We start from the raw sequence: 19306 nt of genomic DNA, 5'->3' as shown, positions 1-19306 counted from the left end.
TTCAGACTCTACTAAGCTTGCTCGTGACTCGTGAGACCTATGTAACCTAGTGCTCTGATACCAACTGTCACGACCCGAAATTCTCACCTTCAGACCGTGATGGCGCCTAACATTTCACTTGCTAGGCAAGCTAACGTTAGAATAATATTATCTATTTTTAAAATAATTTTTAAATTTATTAATAATAAAGAACAAATGCGGAAGTAAAGTCTAAAATATAGTGAATAATCCATAAAAATAACGGTGTCTAAATACCATCCCAGAATTGGTGTCACAAGTGCACGAGCTTCTAGAATAATACAAATAAGGGTCTAAATAAGATAAAGCTATCTGAAAATAAACACACAGCTAAAGTAAAGTAGATGGGGACTTCAGAAACTGTGGACGTCGTGCAGTTATACCTCAAGTCTCTTCTAGTAGCTGAAATCCGAGCAAGTTTATGGTACGCCGATGGGACCAACTTCGAAATATGCACAAGAAGTGCAGAGTGTAGTATCAGTACAACCGACCCTATGTACTGGTAAGTGCTGAGCTTAACCTCGACGAAGTAGTGACGAGGCTAAGGCGGGTCATTTACATTAACCTGTACGCAATTTTAGTAACAACAATAAATAATAAAAATAAATCAGATAACTCATTTATAATAATTGAAGTCAACCCAACAGTCATAACTAATTATCATTTCTATTAATTTCTGATGTAGCGTACAACCCGCTCTCACAATATATTCACATTCAGCTCTGTTGCGGCGTGCAACCCGCTCCTCCAATATATTCATTTTAATCAAGTCTATTGCGGCGTGCAACCCGATCCCCCAATATATTTATATATATCGACTTTTAAATAAGTCTGTTGCGGCGTGCAACCCGATCCTCCAATATGGACTTTTAATAAGTTTGTTGTGGCATGCAACCCGATCCTCCAATATCGACTTTTAATATGTTTGTTGCGGTGTGCAACCCGATCCTCATATATATATATATTCATTTCGATCAATTCTGTTGCGACGTGCAACCCGCTCCTCCAATTTATTCATTTACCAATTCTTATAGAAGAAATTTCTCCAATAAATGCAACAATTAATATAAAATTTTAAGACAACAAGCATACAATATTTATGATTTAATTATGAAACAAATAATGACAAATAACAATTTATTATGGAAATCAGGGAGAAAATAGGCAGTTTAATATTTTATATACTAAATGTCAAGTAGCAATTAATGTACATAATTCAAATAAGCATGTAGCAATTATTACAGGAATTCAAGAATTAATATTTGACAAGGAATTATGAGTGAAACAATTAATATAATAATTCATTCATGATTTAAAATAATTTATGATTTTCAAATAATTATACAAATAATTAATTCGACGACGTATAAACACTCGTCACCTTGCCTATACGTCGTTCATATGCAATTCACATAACAAATAATTTAAGAGTTATATTCCCCCAAGTCAAGGTTAACCACGACACTTACCTCGCTTTGCAAATTTCAATCAATTACTCGAACACAACTTTTCCTTTTAAATTTGTCTCCAAAAGCTTCAAATCTATTCATAAACAATTCAATATACTCAATACGAATCATAGGAAATAATTCCATATGAAATTACTAATTTTTCGGGAAAAAATCTCGCATTTGCGAAAAGGGGCTGCCAGGCGAGGCCTCGCATCTGCAGAGGAAAAATGCGCACATGCGCTGACCTCCGCTTCTGCGATTATTGTGTCCGCTTCTGCGGACGCGCGGGTGCGTGCAGGTTTCCGCACCTGCAGACGTTTTCCCATCCACGCCCGAGCGAATCTGCGATGGAAGGCTCGCTTCTGCGAGCTTGCACCTGCGGTCCAAAATCCGCAGGTGTGATTACACTAGAAGGCCAAATATCAGATTTTTCCTTAAGTCCAATTCTTGTTCCGATTTCGATTTGAATCACACTCGGGGTACTCGGGACCCCGTCCGAATATACCAACAAGTCTCGTAACATAATACGGACTTACTCGAGGTCTAATATCACGTCAAACAACGCTCAAAATTACAATTAACACCTCGATTCAAACTTTTAAGTTTTAAGCTTTTCAATTTGCAAATCTTGTGCCAAAACATATTAAATGAATCCGGAATGACTTCAAATTTGGCACACAAGTCATAAATGACATAACGGAGCTATTCAAATTTCCAGAATCGGATTCCGGCTCCGATATCAACTTTCCAATTAGCTGAAATTTGTTTTAAAAAATATAAAAGTAAGTGAAAATTAAAAAAGAAAAGTAAAATAAGTGGAAAATAAAAAAAGTAAAGTTAAAAAAGTGAGAATTTAAATATAATAAAATAAAAAAAAATAGAAAATTACAAACTAAAAGTAAAGGAAAGTGGAGAATTTTTTTTTTTTTAAAAAAAAAGGGAAGTGAGAATTGTTTTTAAATAAAAAAATAATAAAATAATAAAATAAAATATGAAACAATTTAGAAATTTTTTCTATAAATAGAAGAGAAATGTGAGGAGAAAGGAGGGAGAAAGAGAAGAAAAAAGAGAGGAGGGAACTAAGAGAATTTTGTTTTCTTCTTCTATACTAAGGGAATTTCTACTCGTGTCATTCTTTCTTCGTCTCTTCTTTTCAAAAATTCTAGCTATTCATCAACCAAAACCCAACGAAAATACTTCATAACATCCCTTTTTACACTCCAAAAAGTGAAGTCAATAGTCGAGGTCGAGGATTTCGTTGGAGCTTCGTTCACTAGCTTTGATGTTCTTCTTCGCTTATGCTTGTTCGACGTTCGTCTGAGTTACTGTATATGTCCTTGAAAACTCATTTAGTTGGAAATTTTGCATTAAAGGTTTATTCTTTCCTCTACTCTTTTAATCTTATTTCATGTGATTTTATTTATTTGCCTTTAAACTTTGTAAATAATAATGTAAATTAGTCATTAAATGTTATATATTTAATCATGTTTCTGGAAATATGGTATTCAAATTTGCTTTAAAGTTGGAAAGATCTGGACCCTAATAAGTTTGGGCTTCAATTTTGGATTGTAGGGTATTGGTATATGATGGTTTATTTATTCAAATATCTAAAATCATATACTTTTTTCACAAGTAATTCCATAATTCATGACCTTACAATAATCTAAAAAATATAGGAAGAATAATGAACATCGATAGAGTGCTTTAGACACGCCTTTAATTAGTTTATCGCGATTATGTATACGTTCGCGTGGTATAATTGTGATTTCCAAAAATAAAACTGAAGTATGTGCTAACTTTGGCCAAAATAATCTTAATAATAAAATGCTATTAATTGTGTGCACGTACGCGTGACAAGATATTGACATAACAAACAAAACAGATTCACACACGTGATTCGTTTAAAAGATAATTCTATATTTTAATAATTAAAAGCGGATAGATAAAATATGGAAACCAATAAATCAAAATTTATCTTAAATTAATTCAAGCCAAGCTGTAGTCAATAAAGCGACCGTGCTGGAACTACGGGACTTGGAAAATGCCTTACACCTTCTCCCTGGTTAACAAAATTCCTTACCCGGACTTTGTTTTCGCAAACCAATAATAAAAGAGTCAAATCTTCCTTTAAATAGGGATTCAAATAAATGGTGACTTGGAACACCCAAAAAATCAATTCCAAGTGGCGGCTCTGTAAATAAAATAATCCCTACTCAAATTTGTCACTTTAGTTGGAAAAACTCTTTAACCCACAATAATCCATACACATATCTTTTGTGGGGGAAAATGAGTTGTGACAGGATTCAAGAGTCATAGAATTATAGTCAAGAGTCGTAGAATTACCTGAAACATTTGTAAATAGTTACAACCAAGAGTCATAGAATTACAGCTAAGACTCATGGACTGCCAAAAAGATAAATTGCAAATTATATTGCACTCTACATATGAATTATCACCAACATTTTAAGAGTAGACACTACAGCCAAGAGTCATAGAAAATAAATAAAAAGAGAATATATTAAACTCTAAGAAGTTGGGCATCTTAAACCAGAGGAGCATATTCCAGAATGTTAGTAAAGGCTTGATGGCCCAAATTTCAGTCTTTGGGAGATTCAATGTAGTTCCATCCTTTTCCTTGGGATAATCTTTTGTAATGCCTGAAATATTTGTAAATAATCAAATACTTTAGGTTCAAAAGTAAAGAAACTAATAGAACCTCCTTTTAATTACCTTTAAGTAGTCAAGATTTCAAAAATAGTCCTGGAGAAAATTATAGTTAACTATCCCTCTAATCAATCCTCAAAGGTGAGTCTGGATATTCTGAAATAAAAGAAATAATTAACATATTTAATATTAAGTAATACACAAAAATAACTATATTTATTACTAATCGAAGATAAATTATTACCTTCTTCAACTTGCTCAATTTTCTGGACTTCCTCCAACATTTCTTCAAATTTGTATTCCTTGGAAGGTGATCGTATCCATTGTTGAGTACAAATAAGAGCTTCTACTATTTTTGGTGATAAAAAACTCCGATAAGAATCAAGAACTCGACCACCTGTACTAAAAGCCGACTCAGATGCAACATTAGAAATAGAAATAGAAAGAACATCCCTTGCAATATTTGAAACTATTGAATATTTACTAGATTAAGCTTTCCACCATGTCAAGATATTAAAATTCCTGGTCTTCACCACATTATCCATCAAGTATATCTCAAGATCAAAGCAAAAGTCTGTAATAAACAATAAAAAAATAGAGGAACACAAACTAATTTATTTTCAATGCAATACAGAAGTTCTGGTTTTCTTTCTTTCCTACTTTCTTTCTTTCTAAGGTTGAAAAACAAATTAAAAGGTCACCGATAATACCTGAAATCAAGATGATAAACTTGTCTTAAATGGAGGTTGATAATGACGACTTGAACAAAGCTTGAACTTAATCTAAACAGAGGTTGTCGATGACGACTTGAACAAACCTTGAATTTGAAGGCTGGTTGCTTTCATGAAATGAATGCACAACTAATGGCATTAGGGATTTAGTCGTACAATTTATGACATTGGGGATTTAGGGTGTAATTTGCTTTGGGCTTGGGCTTATTTTATTGTTCTACAGGAGTGGGCTACAAGTTAACTCCAACCTATTATTAAATTGTTAATAAACAAAGATCTTGACAAATTTAAATAAATATTTAGAAATTATATTATATTAATATTTTAATCTATAAAATAATTTATATATATATATATATTTTATTTTATTTTTAATTTTAAGCTCCACTGTAGGCTTTTTTTAGTTAAAACCAAACCAAATATCGCCGGGTTTTATTTTCCAACACCAAATCAATTAAATCAAACCATAGTCGGGTTTTTTTTTCTCGGTTTGACTCGAATTATCGGGTTTGTGCGATTTGTCGGTTTTATTTGTACACCCCTAGTCTTGTATAGAAGAGAAAAAGGTTAGTGATGGTTTGTCGCTTGATTTTTGAAATTTTGCTATTATCACATGTAGCAGTTCCTGAATAAATACTGTAAGAAGGAAGAAAGATATCAGATATGAATATAGGTAAAAGATGTAGTACACATTTTACCCCACTTCAAACTGGTTTTGCTAAACGGTAAAAGTGACTTCATATAATTCTTTAAATCCAGGAATGAACTAGTGGGGAGTCTAAGAATTCGAGTTTTTTCTTGAGTTCAAAATGTTAGTCCATTTTACACTTAGGCGGAATAGCCAACTGATTATTCTAGTCAAAGTTCAAAATACGGGATTTGGCTGCCAAATTTTGTCAATCTGTCCCTTCCTTGTATATTCTTGACAAACAAAGTTTTATCTCTCGTAGTTTTTTGGCTTCTCCATCACTCTAAAGTGTGCTAACCACCATAAAATGCACAATTAAGAACAACATAGAGAAGCTAGTAAAAAAAAATCTAAATAAAGCAATTGCAATTGACCTTGTCAATTCCAACAGTTAAAAAATCAATCATAACTTCTTGATTACATTTGAACGATGCCTAACTAAGGCCAAACTCCAAACCAGCCTAAGGCCATTAAAAATTCCACTAAAACCATCTCCTATTTGTAATTTGCGACCAAATTCCAATATGTTGTAACAATTTCAGAATATTCAATCACAATCTACTCTTGGGAAAGCTGACGCATAATTTCTTCCATGCTTCCCTATCTGGCTCACGCTCTTCAACCTTAGCCTTGATCGCATCAACAATGCTCTCCTATACACCAAAGTAACATGAAATTCAAGCTTTATAATTGGGAGAATGAATTACTGCACATCGATTTGAACATCAAGCATGTCTCTAGGGACTCTAATACATTGGCGTTGTCAATAGGATAGCTACGACATAAATCAAAAGGGTATATACAATCTGAGAATGACTTGCGCCTGTGAAGCCTTCAACTAAAACTTATAAATTTACATCACATTCATAACAATAGTAGAGTACTTTACGCCGTAAAATCATAAATTCAAACAATTTTGTAATAGATTACCTCGATAAGGTTGTGTTTAAGAAGATAATTATTAGTGATGTTGAGAAAAATATCTTTGGTGTACTCGGGGTGACCTTGAATGCCCATTATGTGATCACTATATATACCTAAACATCTCAATTCCAGTCTTCTCGGATCGGACCAGGCCATCACCTCTTAACAAAAAAGTGGATATCCAGGAAAAAAATATTTACCTGGTAATATACATTAAACGGTAAATGCATGACACATGTCACTCTTTTTACATAAATTTTTAAAAGTTAACCACGGTTGAGTTATATGACAATAGAATACATTACATAAAATAAAAATAAAAGATTGAAAAACCATTACCCAAAAAATTGTACTTAAATCCATAACCATGATATAATATTGTAATTATTCACTGTTATCCATTAAAAACTTTTTTGAAACAACTTTGGTGTTCAAAAACCAATGGTGGGTAGTGCTAAGTTTGGTGGTTGGAATCACCGATTGAGTCAGCTTAATTTGTCGAGGCAAAAGCCAAGCTTATTTTTCTACTTAATACTCTCTTGATCTAATCTTTGTAATGAGTTTTAAAGCAAAATACTAAGCAGCACATGCTGTTAGATAACAAAATATAAAAACTGGATCTTGAACTGGAATATTATGCAGTTATAGCCTAGTTGCTATATCTCCTAAATACCCTAGTTGAAACTTGGATACTTTTCTTTAGCATAGTTGATCGAACACTCAAACTCTCTACCCTACAAGATGATTAAATTGTGATGACTGATCTCTTGTGTGATAGTTACATTCATATGTTTGCATATGTAAAAAAAAATTATCTGGCACAGAAGTAGGGATTAATTGTTTTTAGTAAGAATGAAATCTGCCTCAACTCTATAAAAAGAATCCTAAGATATATGGGGTTGTCTATAATTGGATCCACATTCAATTTTACCTGCTGCTTCTGGGAGTGATTAAATGATCCAATATTGAACCATACAACTGTTTACTCTTAAGCCTGAAAATACCAACGTGGTATCTAAATTACATGTCTCTTTTTGGCAAAATGGTCGCGAGATAATCCAAAAATACCATTTTGGATTTGCTTGTAATATTTATCTGCGTACATCGCAAGTAGTTTTTGAATCCTGTTGTCCAAAAATTATACTCACCACCAAAACTTGGAACATGTTAAAAGCCTGGGTAACTGTGGACTGCACTATTACAAATTTACAATGGTGAGAATGACTTCATAATCCAACAAATTTGTTAGTCCATTCCACAATTTGGCCAAATAGCCAATTGATTATTCTAGCACCCCCAATATTTCTTATGGGCTTGAAATATCTAGTCAAAGTTCAAGAGATGCAGTATTTTGTCAATCTTTCCTTTTCCTTTTGATCTTCTTTGTTTGTGGATTCTTGAGAAGCCAAGTTTCATCTATCGTAAATTTTGGCCTCCATAGCACCAAAATGTGTCAACTTCAGATTGTTTTAAAGGAAAGTTACATATTTAACTGATCAACAAAAAATATTTACAGTCCATAACGATATACATAAATTATACACTAATTATGTATGTATTATACATCTGTTAGGTTTTTTTTTTTTTTTTGTGATCAGCCATTTAGCTCTGTGCCTCTTGTTTTTAATACTTTAGCGATCAAATTGTGCATGGTTTTACTTTTTGGACGGGTTACATGTTATGGTCAGCCACGGAACCACGACCAGCAACACAATTAAGAATAAAATCTAAAAAATGCAATTGCAATTAACATTGTCAATTCCAATAGTTAAAAATCATCTTAAACTGTTGATGACATCTAAGCGATGCCGAAGTCCAACCTACAAACCAGCCTACATCCCTTAAAAATTCCTCTAAACAACATCTCCTATTTACACTTGTGACCAATTACAATGGCCTCAAATAATTTCAGAATATTCAATCACAATCTACCCTTGAGAAAGCTAACACACAATTTCTTCCACACCTCCCTGTCTGGCTCGCGCCCTTCAATCTTCGCCTTGGCTACATCAGCAATGCTCTCCTATATACACCAAAATTAACATATAGTCAAGCTTTATAATTGGAAAATTAAATTATTTCACATCGATATTGAATATATATCAATCATGCCTCTAGGGACAATAACACATTCTAAACATGTGGGCTGTGGCACGTTTGACTGTTTTGGGCATCATTTGACACACATAATAGTAGGGGCCTAGGGGGTTATATTAAACTTTAGGTCAGCTAGATAAGGATTCTAAAACATTGACATCATCAATATACATAGGACCGCCACCACCTAAACTGAAGAGGACATGGACAGATATATGAAACATTCTACGAAATTATATTTGCAGTTTGAAATTTTGTTTGAACATTTATGTCGACTACATCCGCAACTAAATTGACATTCTACAATATAAAATCATAGATTCATCGATTATGACTTATAATTAAGAGGGGATAAGGACTCTTAAAACATGAACGGCATCGGTAGGACCGCTACCACCTAGATTGAAAAAGACATGGACGGATGAATCATCTTACTAAAACCAAAATCGGAGTTGATATATATATATAAATATACAACATTCATAACTGTACTATAGTGTTTTACACCGTAAAATGTACTAATACTTAGTATGGGGCCGATACATATATGTATTATGTAGTGCTTACCTCAATAAGGTTGCGTTGAAGAAGACGATCAATGAGATGGAGGAGAATATCTTTGGTATACTCGGGGTGACCTTGAATGCCCATTATGTGATCACCATACCTAAACATTTCAATTCCAGTTTTATTGGACCATGCCATCACCTCTGCCTTTGGTGGAAGCTCTCGGATCTAATTTCAAATCACACACACATTTTAGTCAATTTTGTCTTCGCTATCTTTCATTTTCCCCTTTTCAAAAACAATATATAGAGGAATTCGAAGGGAAAGAAATATTTACTAGTAGAAAGAAAGCAAAAATTGATAGTCTTTGAGACAAACCTCATCGCGGTGACACTCAATAACTTGCATAAATGCAGGTAAGTTGAGAGTGTTGAATAGCTTGGACGTTGATAACTTAACGGTGGTGACGCCAATGTCCCATCCAGTTGTGGCTCTCTCTATAACTCCACCCAATGATCGTCCTAATATCTACACCACATAGACAGACCCTTTCAGATATAAATACATAAACAAAGGAAAAGGCTCAAGAAAAGACATAAACAAAGAAATTATGCATGGCTTCATAAAAGTCAAATTTAAATGCGTCATAGTATGTCAATGTTCCAAGAAATCTCATTATTTGATATGATCCCGTCTCAAGGAAGAATAGGACTAACTATACGACTTACTTTAATAATTAAAAAGAAAAGGCATATCCACGTAGAAAATGTTAACGTTGTAATAGTAAGACAATAATTTAATTAGGCAGCCAACATATCAAACTGCCTTTTAAGTTTGATTTGGTGGTTGAAATCGCCGACAGTGTCAGCTTGGTGCTACTACACATTGGATGAGCTTATCTTTGTACTTAATTCTCTTTTGATCTAATCCTTCTCATGGGCTTTATTATAAAATAATTAGCGGGACATGTTAGACAACATAAAATAAAGCTCGGATCTTGTATAGGAAAATTATGAAGTAATGGCCAAATTGCTATAAAGTTTAAGTTAATCACACAACAGTGTAAACAATTGTCATACTATCAATGTAAACTGTACTGTTTTTAACAGTTAATTAATCTATTTTCCAGTTTATTATATTTGACTTGCTATAAAGAGACATTTGTTGTTCTAGTTAGACTTAGTCGTATGATGTAAAAAAATTATATACCATCAGTGCAAAAAACTTATAGACTCAGTTGCTATAAAGACCCTAATTGCAACCTGGAAAGTTTTGTTTAGTCTAGGGACGAACATTCCCTAGACTATCATTTAGTTTTAAAAACTGATTTCTTGTGTGATAGTTGCAATAGGTTTGCATATTTTTGAATTGGAAGGCGTAAATCATCTGTCACACTTAGTTATATACCACTATTTGAAATATTAGTGAAACACTAGATTTCTTATCTCATATTATATACTTTTCGTAAAAAAATACCAACTGAAAATGGAGGATTTCTCTTCTCGAGAAATAAGTGAGTTATTTCTTTGCAAAACTTCATATGTGGCAATTTCGTTGGGTAAAATAGTGGTTATAAAAGAAATAAATCACATCAGTTTATGACAAAAGTGTGAGTAAAAGATTAAAGACAAAACACGTGACTAAGCAAGAATGGCTGACAACAAACTTTGATGGAAAATCTGGCTCAACAGTAGAAAAAGTATCCCAAAATAAATGAGGCTATCTATAATTGGATCCAGTGAATTTAAATTTATCAGCTGGGGCTGACGGGGACCAAATAATCTAATATTGTATATAAAGTTAACATCCAATCTTCTGTATCCAAGTCTCATTTACTCTAAGTCAGAAAAATACCAACGTGATTTCCACATGTTCAGTCTCTTTTTGGCAAAACGGTCCCAAATCTCACTCATAATTTTATTACTAGTTTTGGACCACTATGGTCCTGCCATGTAACAAACCCACCTATGGTCAAAGAAGACGGGTCGCAGTCTTAAATGAATTCTAGGGAATAAATGATTAAAACTTAGTCGCTTTTGGTATTTAAATTAAATCAAATAATTTAATTATAATTGTTAACAATAAAAGTAAAAATTTCACTTAATCATAATTAAGTGATAAATATTTGTACAAAAATACATATCTTGTATTAATTAATTTTGTGTAAACATCAAAAGTGGGTAAGTTTTCATAAGGAGAAAGAGTTGAGAATTGTCCTAATCACTAAGTAGTATTAATTATTTAAGTACAGATGGACGTTACTACTTACTATTAAGCCAATCTAATTAATTTTCCTTTAGGCATTAGGTAATTAAAATCTACTGATCCGATTAAAAAGAATAAAGAATTTCCTATTAGGAGGTTTCCATCTTCAGAACTCCAATTCAAAATCCTTTGTGGACCAAATCAATTATTGGTTACTATTGGATTATCCCTTGAAAAACATTTATCCTTAACAACTTGCCTTTTTACCGAAATCGTCAGTAAGTTTTAGTACGAATTTTTGACATAAAAAGAGTTGGGCAACGTAAACTTTTGACTGTGGATGAGAGACAGAAGACCTTACTTTGTGGAATTGTTATTAAAATAATAATCCAAACATGTGCAGACTGATCAGATTTCCAAATAAAATATTTTTCCCTCCTAGTATTACTCAATCACATAGCATATAAAAAAAAAAAAAAGGAATTACACAAAATTAACAATTTTCTATATTGAAATTTCCAGTAAATATACAGAATTTTAGGTAAGATTCTATAAAGTAAGCACTTATTGACTTGCCATTATAATAATTCAATTTGCATAACTTAAAAAGTAAAATTAACGACAAAGGGTCAAATATACCTCTGTATTTTTGAAAATGGTCTAAGAATATCCTCGTTATACTATTGGGCTATATATAACCTTCCCGTCATACTTTGGAATAAATATACCCTTATTTTGGATGGAGTGTCACGTGTCAGCACCAGATGAAAACGATCCATTTCTTTTTTTTACCCGATCCGTTTTTAAAAACCCACCACCCGACTCGTTTTAAAATTTAATTTTTTTAAAGCATATATTTTGTAAAAACTGGAATTTTTTTTTGTAAAAACAGAAAAGAAAAAAAAAAGAGAAATTTGCAAAATATATATTTTTAAGTCTTTTCAGTTTTTTTAGAGTTTTTTTTTGTAAAAACTGAAAAAAAAATTTAAAAATACTTTAAAAACTGAAAAATATATATTCTGTAAAAATTAAAAAAAAAATTATAAAATATATATTTTTAAGTCTTTTCAATTTTTTTAAAGTATTTATTTTGTAAAAACTGAAAAACAAAATTAAAAAACTGAAAAAAAAAAAAAGACTCTACTAAAGTAGTGGACTACACATGCATTAGTTATAAAAAATAAAAATATTTTGCAAAATCTTTTTTTTCAATTTTTACAAAAACAATACTTTAAAAAACTGAAAAATATATATTTTGTAAATTCTTTTTTTTTTCAGTTTTTACAGAATATTTAAAAAATATATTTTTTTTTAGTTTTTACAAAAAAAATATTTTAAAAAAACTGAAAAGACTTAAAAATATATATTTTGCAAATTCCTTTTTATCTGTTTTTACAAAAAAAAAAATTTCAATTTTTACAAAATATATAATTTAAAAAAACTGAATTTTAAAACGGGTGGGGTGGTGGGTTTTTTAAAACGGATCGGAAAAAAAAAAGATATGGGTCGTTTTCATCTGGTGCTGACACGTGGCACTCCATCCAAAATAAGGGTATATTTGTTCCAAAGTATGACGGGAAGGGTATATATAGCCCAATAGTATAACGAAAGATATTCTTAAACCATTTTCGAAAATACAAGAGTATATTTGACCCTTTGCCGTAAAATTAATTAGCTAGGATTTGGCAGGTCTGGGGCAACTGTCCAAACCTTGCCCTTTTTTGTTCTGTACACTGTTACTTGGTAAATGAAATTCTTTTACTTACCAAAAAAAAGTAAAATTATTTTCAAAACAACTACTACAGAAAAATTAAAAAAATGTCACTACTGTTAATTTACTTTTGATTCTTTACAAAACCATTAGAAATAATTGGTGTCATTTGCCGGTGGTTTTAATTTAGCTCTTACAAGACTAGCTCTTGGATTTTTTCCCAAAAATAAATTAAATAAAAATTATGTGCTTGGATTACTTTTTGTGAAAATATTTTTGAAGAACATTTCCGTTGTGTAAATACTTTTGATATTTTAAGAAAAACAAAAGGCCACGTATGAAACGTACCACAACAAAGCATAACAAGTACCTTAATGACAAGTGGAAAAGGCAGCAACCAAAAACTAAAGACTAGAAAGAGACGCAAATTAAAAAAGACAGCTGTAAGTAAAAGAACTCTAAACAACAAAGCATTAAAAAAGTAAATAAACTGACGATCAATTAACAGCTTGAAAATGGAGTTGTAATGACTAAAAATGTAATTTAAAACAAATACCTGGTGACCAAAGCAAATACCCAAAACTTTCTTCTTCATGGAATCAAGTTTTTTGAGCAGATTGAGTAGTTTACAGATCCACAAATCATTACCGTGAGCGTCATTACAACTACCGGTGATCACAAATCCGTTGTATTCTCCGATCTCATCATCCGCCGGAAACTCGCCGTTAGCCACGCGGAATACGTCCCACGTTTCCCCTTCCTCCGCCAGCATTCTCACGAATACACCAAAATAACCGCCGTATTTCTTTTTCACGTATTCTGAATCCTCTGCACATAGTAGAACTGCAAATTTTTTTCCTTCCATTGTTAATTACTGATTATTTTTCTTCAGACGTAAATAAAGTAAATGAAAGCTTTCTCCTATCCCGTAATAAAGTTTTAAAAAACTTCCTCCTATCTTCTCTCACTGAATAATATAGATATATATGTATAAATATTCTCCTCTAGTGGAGGGCCTAGAGGGAGGGAGCTAGAGAGATTAGATTTTTTCAATTTCGTTTCGCTTATGAGTTGATGAAGGAAGAATGAAGAAACAAGGTGGTTTATATATATAATCTGAAAGAGGTGAATAAAGTTATTTTATTTGCAGTTTCGTCCTTTGATTCTCAGTTTACTTTTACTTATTTTAAGGTATATTATAATGACTTAATTACCCCTTGATTATGTTGAAGCTGTCATCATTTATCCGCTTTGTTTTTAATTGAGTATTTAACGTTTAAGACTTCTGTTGTACTTATTGAATAGGGGTGATTCTAATTTTGGTGGTTATTAATTCCTTTTTCTAGATTGTTGAATAATTTGTTTGCCATATTAAATTAAGCAATGAGGTATATTTAGAAAGCAAATTTAGGAGTTATTAGAAAATATTGCACGTTGTGATTACTGGAGAAATTAGAATTCTAGACCTTACTAAGCAACATACCTAACAGTTTAGCTAATTAGGTTGATTTGCTTCTGAATATCGTCCTCTTACTATATATTTATCTTGTAATAACCTATCACTTTGAAATGATCAGAACATTTTCGAAAAATTGTTTATGCCAGTCATCAATTTAAGTGAATACAAGGTCTTTTAACAAATTACATGAATTATTCTTCAATTTTGGTTAACTATCTATCATCAGTGAATATCATGATTACTTACTTCATGGTACTTAACAGTTTAGATGATTATTCATACTTCTAAGAAGCTGAATAGCTGATTTTATATGTTGAATCTAATAGGAGTAATAGATTTTCAGATAGATGGAAAGAAATATATGCATGAATATTTACTAGCACTCGATATTTTACACTAAACAAAATAATTTAACTTTGAGGGTTACGTATTAAAGTGAGAATGCATATCACATAATTACGATTACTCATAAAAAATTGTATAAATAAAATATGTCTTGCATTAATTAGTTTAGTATATTTTTTTTTTTATATATGCACATAAATTTCCCAAGCGGAGTGGAAAAATTTCACTATAACAACCGGCACACAAAAAAGAGTACAAAATTAGAGATGAAACTCTAATTATATGTGATGCCCCGTAAATATTTTACCTAAAATTCGGAATTTCGTGGTGCCGAAGTAGACTGTGTTGACGAATACTTTTTGGGTTGAACAATGCGCTGGGGGGTAAAAAAAATTTTTGGCAGAACAAGACATTTCTGCGGCCCATTATGCGGCCGCAGAAATACTTTGCGGGCCGCAGAATGAAGCAGAAAACTGGGCAAAGTTTGGGTAATATTGTGCGGTCAGTATGCGATCGCAAAATCATTTTGCGGGCCGCACATCGACCGCGGAACCAGCATAAAAATTTTTCGGAGGGAGGTTCTGCGGCGCATTATGTGACCGCAGAACAGGTCTGCGGACCGCATAATGGCCGCAGAGTGGGGCAGAATTGCCCAGTTCCAGATGGCCATTTCGCGGACTACAGAAGTATTATGCGGTCGCATATGCTACCGCAGATCTGTGACGGGGCTCCTTTTTTCTAATTTTTTTACCCAACCCTATTTTGATATATTAGAGTAATGGATAACTTCTGAAGTAAAAACATATATTCAAGAGTCAGGGAGTGCCAAAGAATGAGAGGAGGAGTTCCTAAGCCCATCATCCATCAATTCTTGCTCAAAGTTGAAGAAATTGTAAGAAGAATCCACTAGGTCTTCATCCTAAAGGTAAGTGTTTCTCCATAGCCCTCAATTTCATGATTTTAACTGAAAATAGGTAATAAGCCAAGTAATTTCAGGGTTGTGAGAGTTGTTTATTCTACATGCATGTACCATCTAGGGTAGTGGGAAGATTGTTGAGCTCCTTTGGGTAAGCTTTGGGTAGTGGGATGATAGAATCCACCACTGGAGGACCTAGGGACCTTAATACACACCTAGTGTTTGATAAAACGCTCAAGTGAGCTAGAATTATGAACTCCTTCCTAATTTGTGTTCAATTTTGCAATATCTCTAAATAGATCAAAGTGGCTAGGATCTTCGGAATATTTTAGTAAATTAAAAGGGCTCGAGGCAAGGTATGTTAGCTAGACTTCTCTCTTAGAATTGAATTCCCATGATGATCTTGTAAGTTTCGAGTTGTCCATTATGAATTGACTTGTGTGAATAAGTTTGGCGTTCCCATGATATATATATATATATATATATATATATATATATATATATATATATATATATATAATGTGTTTTTATTATAATTTTTATTAAATTGTACTATTCTTGGGGAGAGTATTTGAAATATCAGTATGTATTAAAATGTTGTGACTTCAAGTCAAGTCCAAATGAAAGTGATCACATCAAATTGTATAAGAGATCATATGTGCCTAAGACCCTATTTGCTCAAGTATGTGATTAAAGTCTTAATTTGAAAGGCCTTGTTGTTGATTATCCATGATAATGATTGAAAATGGAATAGTGAGTTTGAATTATGAAGTACGGCCAATGTGCCAAGAATGATATTACGTTATGGCCAATGGTGTCAATAAAATGAATAACATGTAAAAGAATACGAATTGAGCGGTAAATACTTTTAATAACAAATACTTTGGGAGTATCAATTAGCCACCGAGGAAGGGTAGGTTGGAACAACCTAACCCCTAAACTACACGTGTTGGTGTAGGAGTGATTGAGGCGTAAATCCCTGTGTTAATGTGATGAGATTGTTTCCCCTTATATGGATAAGATTGGTGTGTTGAAATATTTTCTCCTTAAATGGGATGAGATTATTGCTAACTAGATGTGATGTAATGTCGACCCACACGGCATTGTGGTGAGACGGCTTAGCCGATCGGGTTGAGATCCGACGCCATACCGCGCACATGGTAGTATTGTGAGTGTACATCTCGGGGTGAGACGGCTTAGCCTATCGGGCTGAGATCGGACTCCGTGCTAAAATACGGTTATGTATCAGTGCTAAAGATCTCCCAACTTAAATTACCGAAACCTACTTGAAATTTATGTTTCCCCTAATATGAAGCTTTGATACCGTTTGAGTCTCTTATTGATATCATGTTTTATTCTCCGTTTACTATTGCCTGATTTATTGAGAGGGTATTTAGTTTTACATACTAGTACTATTCAATATGTACTAGCGTCCCTTTTACCGGGGACGCTGCATTTTTAATGGATGCAGGTGGTTCCGTAGCAGGTGGTATTGAACAGTGATAGCAGCACACTCTCTCCTCAGCTGATTTGGTGAGCCTCACTTCATTTCGGGGTCATGTATCTTCTATCATTTGTACACAATATTTTGAGGTATAACCAGGGCCTTGTTACCGGCACTGTCATAGCACTCTTTTGTTCCTGTTAGAGGCTCCATAGACATAGTGCTGTTTTGGAAAAGTTAAAACTACAAATGTTGTAATTGTATCATCTGTCCCATTTTAACTATGATTGTACAATGTACTGTTTTGAACATTTGTTAAGGACATAACTAATGGAAATGAAATTATGTTGTTCACATGACTTCTTACTGACTAATTAATGAAATGCATTCGCCTCTTTATTTGTGGGTGAGTTGGGTAGATGGTACTGTGCAGGCTTGCTTGACCGGGGTAACTCTGTTGAGTGCCGATCGCGCTCCCCGAGGTCGAGGCGTGACATTATACCAAAATATATCCCAAGAAAATAATCTCGCTATAATCACTCACAAAGAAGAGGTTCACTCAAAGTATTTTCCAACACTAACTGTATGGAATATAATAAAACTCTCTATTATAAAAATACTCAAAGTGAGTTTCTAATCAAAATATGGGATGATTCAAATGAAGTAAGATGGCCTATATTTTTAGGGCAAAGTTCTTGGTCCCCAACTAAAGAAAAAAGAATAAAAGAAAATACTTTTATTCTTTGGCTTCAAGCTAGAATTCTTTGGCTCCAAGTTTGCTAGGATACATTTAGGCCATATCTTACAAATCTCCACCTTGGCCTAAATTGGATGATATAGTTATTTTATTCCACCTCCAGAAAAGTCCCAATGGGATTATGTCAAAATTTAATGCCATCAAAATCAAACAAGTTGTCTGATATCAAAACTGTAGTAGTGCCTATAACAGTAGATCCCAATAAAGTATACAATGAACCAGATCTGTGTGCTTTCATGATCACAAGAGCACCTTGAAAAATTTTCATAACTCCATCTTCACCAGTGAATTTGCACACAAGAGATTCTAAAGTGCCCAAAGAGATGAGATTTTTCTTCAACTGTCACGACCCAAAATCCAACTAGTCGTGATGGCACCTAACCCAACCCACTAGGTAAGACAATTACCAACTATCCAATTCCAATAACAATTATTAAAGTAATTTAAGTAAAGAAAAATCTTAATCTTATATATTCCCCCAAAACTGGTAGTACAAATCATGAGCTTCTAAGAATAGAGTATACAAACCTGGTATGAAGTAAATACAACATCTGTTTGAAAAATACATAAACAGAGTTTTATGAATCTAAGGCTACCATGAAATAAGAGGCATCTACAACCGGAATGCAGATACATCTTCAGATCCAGCTCCCAACAAACATAGCAACATCAACAGCCAACATCTGCACGCAAGGTGCAGAAGTGTAAAATGAGTACAACTGACCCCATGTAATCAATAAGTAACAAACCTAACCTTAGGTTAAAAGTAGTGACGAGCTTGTACCAAGGTCGGGTCTTAACTTCAATAACCAACAATAGTTCATAACAACATAAAACAAGTAATACTAGAAGTAACTTAACAATCAAATGCTCAACAAAAACATGATTTCTGAAAATAGTTCTGCCTTTCAAGTACATCAATGAAAACCCATATCGTTTACCGGAGTTGCCAAAAATATGAATAAGGATGAAAATAATAATTTTCCCAAAATTCTTTCAATAATAAATAAGATGTTTCATTTTCTTTCCAGATAACCAGTGTAAAACAAATGCATCACTATGCCCATCTGTCAACATGTGTGAGAAATCATGAATGATGTGATACCGTACAGCATGAGAAAAATACATCTTTATGCTTGTATGTCAGGTGTGCATGTCAATGTAATGTATCTCAGAGATGAACTCATGTACTAACACTCTCAGAGTACTCAATCTCACTTTCTCACACATTTCACTCATCATGCCCAATCACTCGGTATTGTATATGGCCAATCTGGCCCAGGGAAGATCCATCCCGGAACATACACATCAAAAGATCATCAGTCACTAAATACCGAGTAGGGCCAATCGAGCCCGTGGAGAAGATCCATCTCCAGGTATATAATGCTT

The 19306-nt window shown here is 33.1% G+C and overlaps 1 protein-coding gene and 1 long non-coding RNA gene across 4 annotated transcripts; both read right to left on the bottom strand.

Annotated features, from left to right (window-relative positions):
* Window positions 1-3808: 3808 nt before the first annotated feature.
* On the bottom strand, window positions 3809-5025 carry LOC107765603 (uncharacterized). Of its 3 annotated transcripts, none has more exons than XR_001643467.2 (4): window positions 4844-5025; window positions 4378-4707; window positions 4200-4289; window positions 3809-4126 (listed from the first exon to the last, which is right to left on the bottom strand). It is a non-coding gene; the product is annotated as an uncharacterized LOC107765603 (long non-coding RNA). The 3 variants fall into 3 exon arrangements; XR_001643466.2 differs by having other exon boundaries at window positions 4378-4530; window positions 4844-5019; XR_001643465.2 differs by having other exon boundaries at window positions 4378-5019.
* A 3165-nt stretch (window positions 5026-8190) lies between these two features.
* Window positions 8191-13922, bottom strand: LOC107765602 (gamma-glutamyl peptidase 5-like). Its single transcript, XM_016584269.2, has 4 exons — window positions 13553-13922; window positions 9459-9608; window positions 9141-9308; window positions 8191-8499 (listed from the first exon to the last, which is right to left on the bottom strand). The coding sequence occupies exons 1-4, from the start codon at window positions 13859-13861 to the stop codon at window positions 8398-8400; spliced, it is 729 nt and encodes a 242-aa protein (XP_016439755.1). The 5' UTR covers window positions 13862-13922; the 3' UTR covers window positions 8191-8397.
* Between the last annotated feature and the right edge of the window lie 5384 nt (window positions 13923-19306).

This window comes from Nicotiana tabacum, unplaced genomic scaffold, assembly GCF_000715075.1.
Source record: "Nicotiana tabacum cultivar K326 unplaced genomic scaffold, ASM71507v2 Un00001, whole genome shotgun sequence".
NCBI classification, from domain to species: domain Eukaryota; kingdom Viridiplantae; phylum Streptophyta; class Magnoliopsida; order Solanales; family Solanaceae; genus Nicotiana; species Nicotiana tabacum.
Note: the sequence above shows the minus strand (reverse complement) of the source record. Positions and strands in the feature narration are given on the sequence as shown.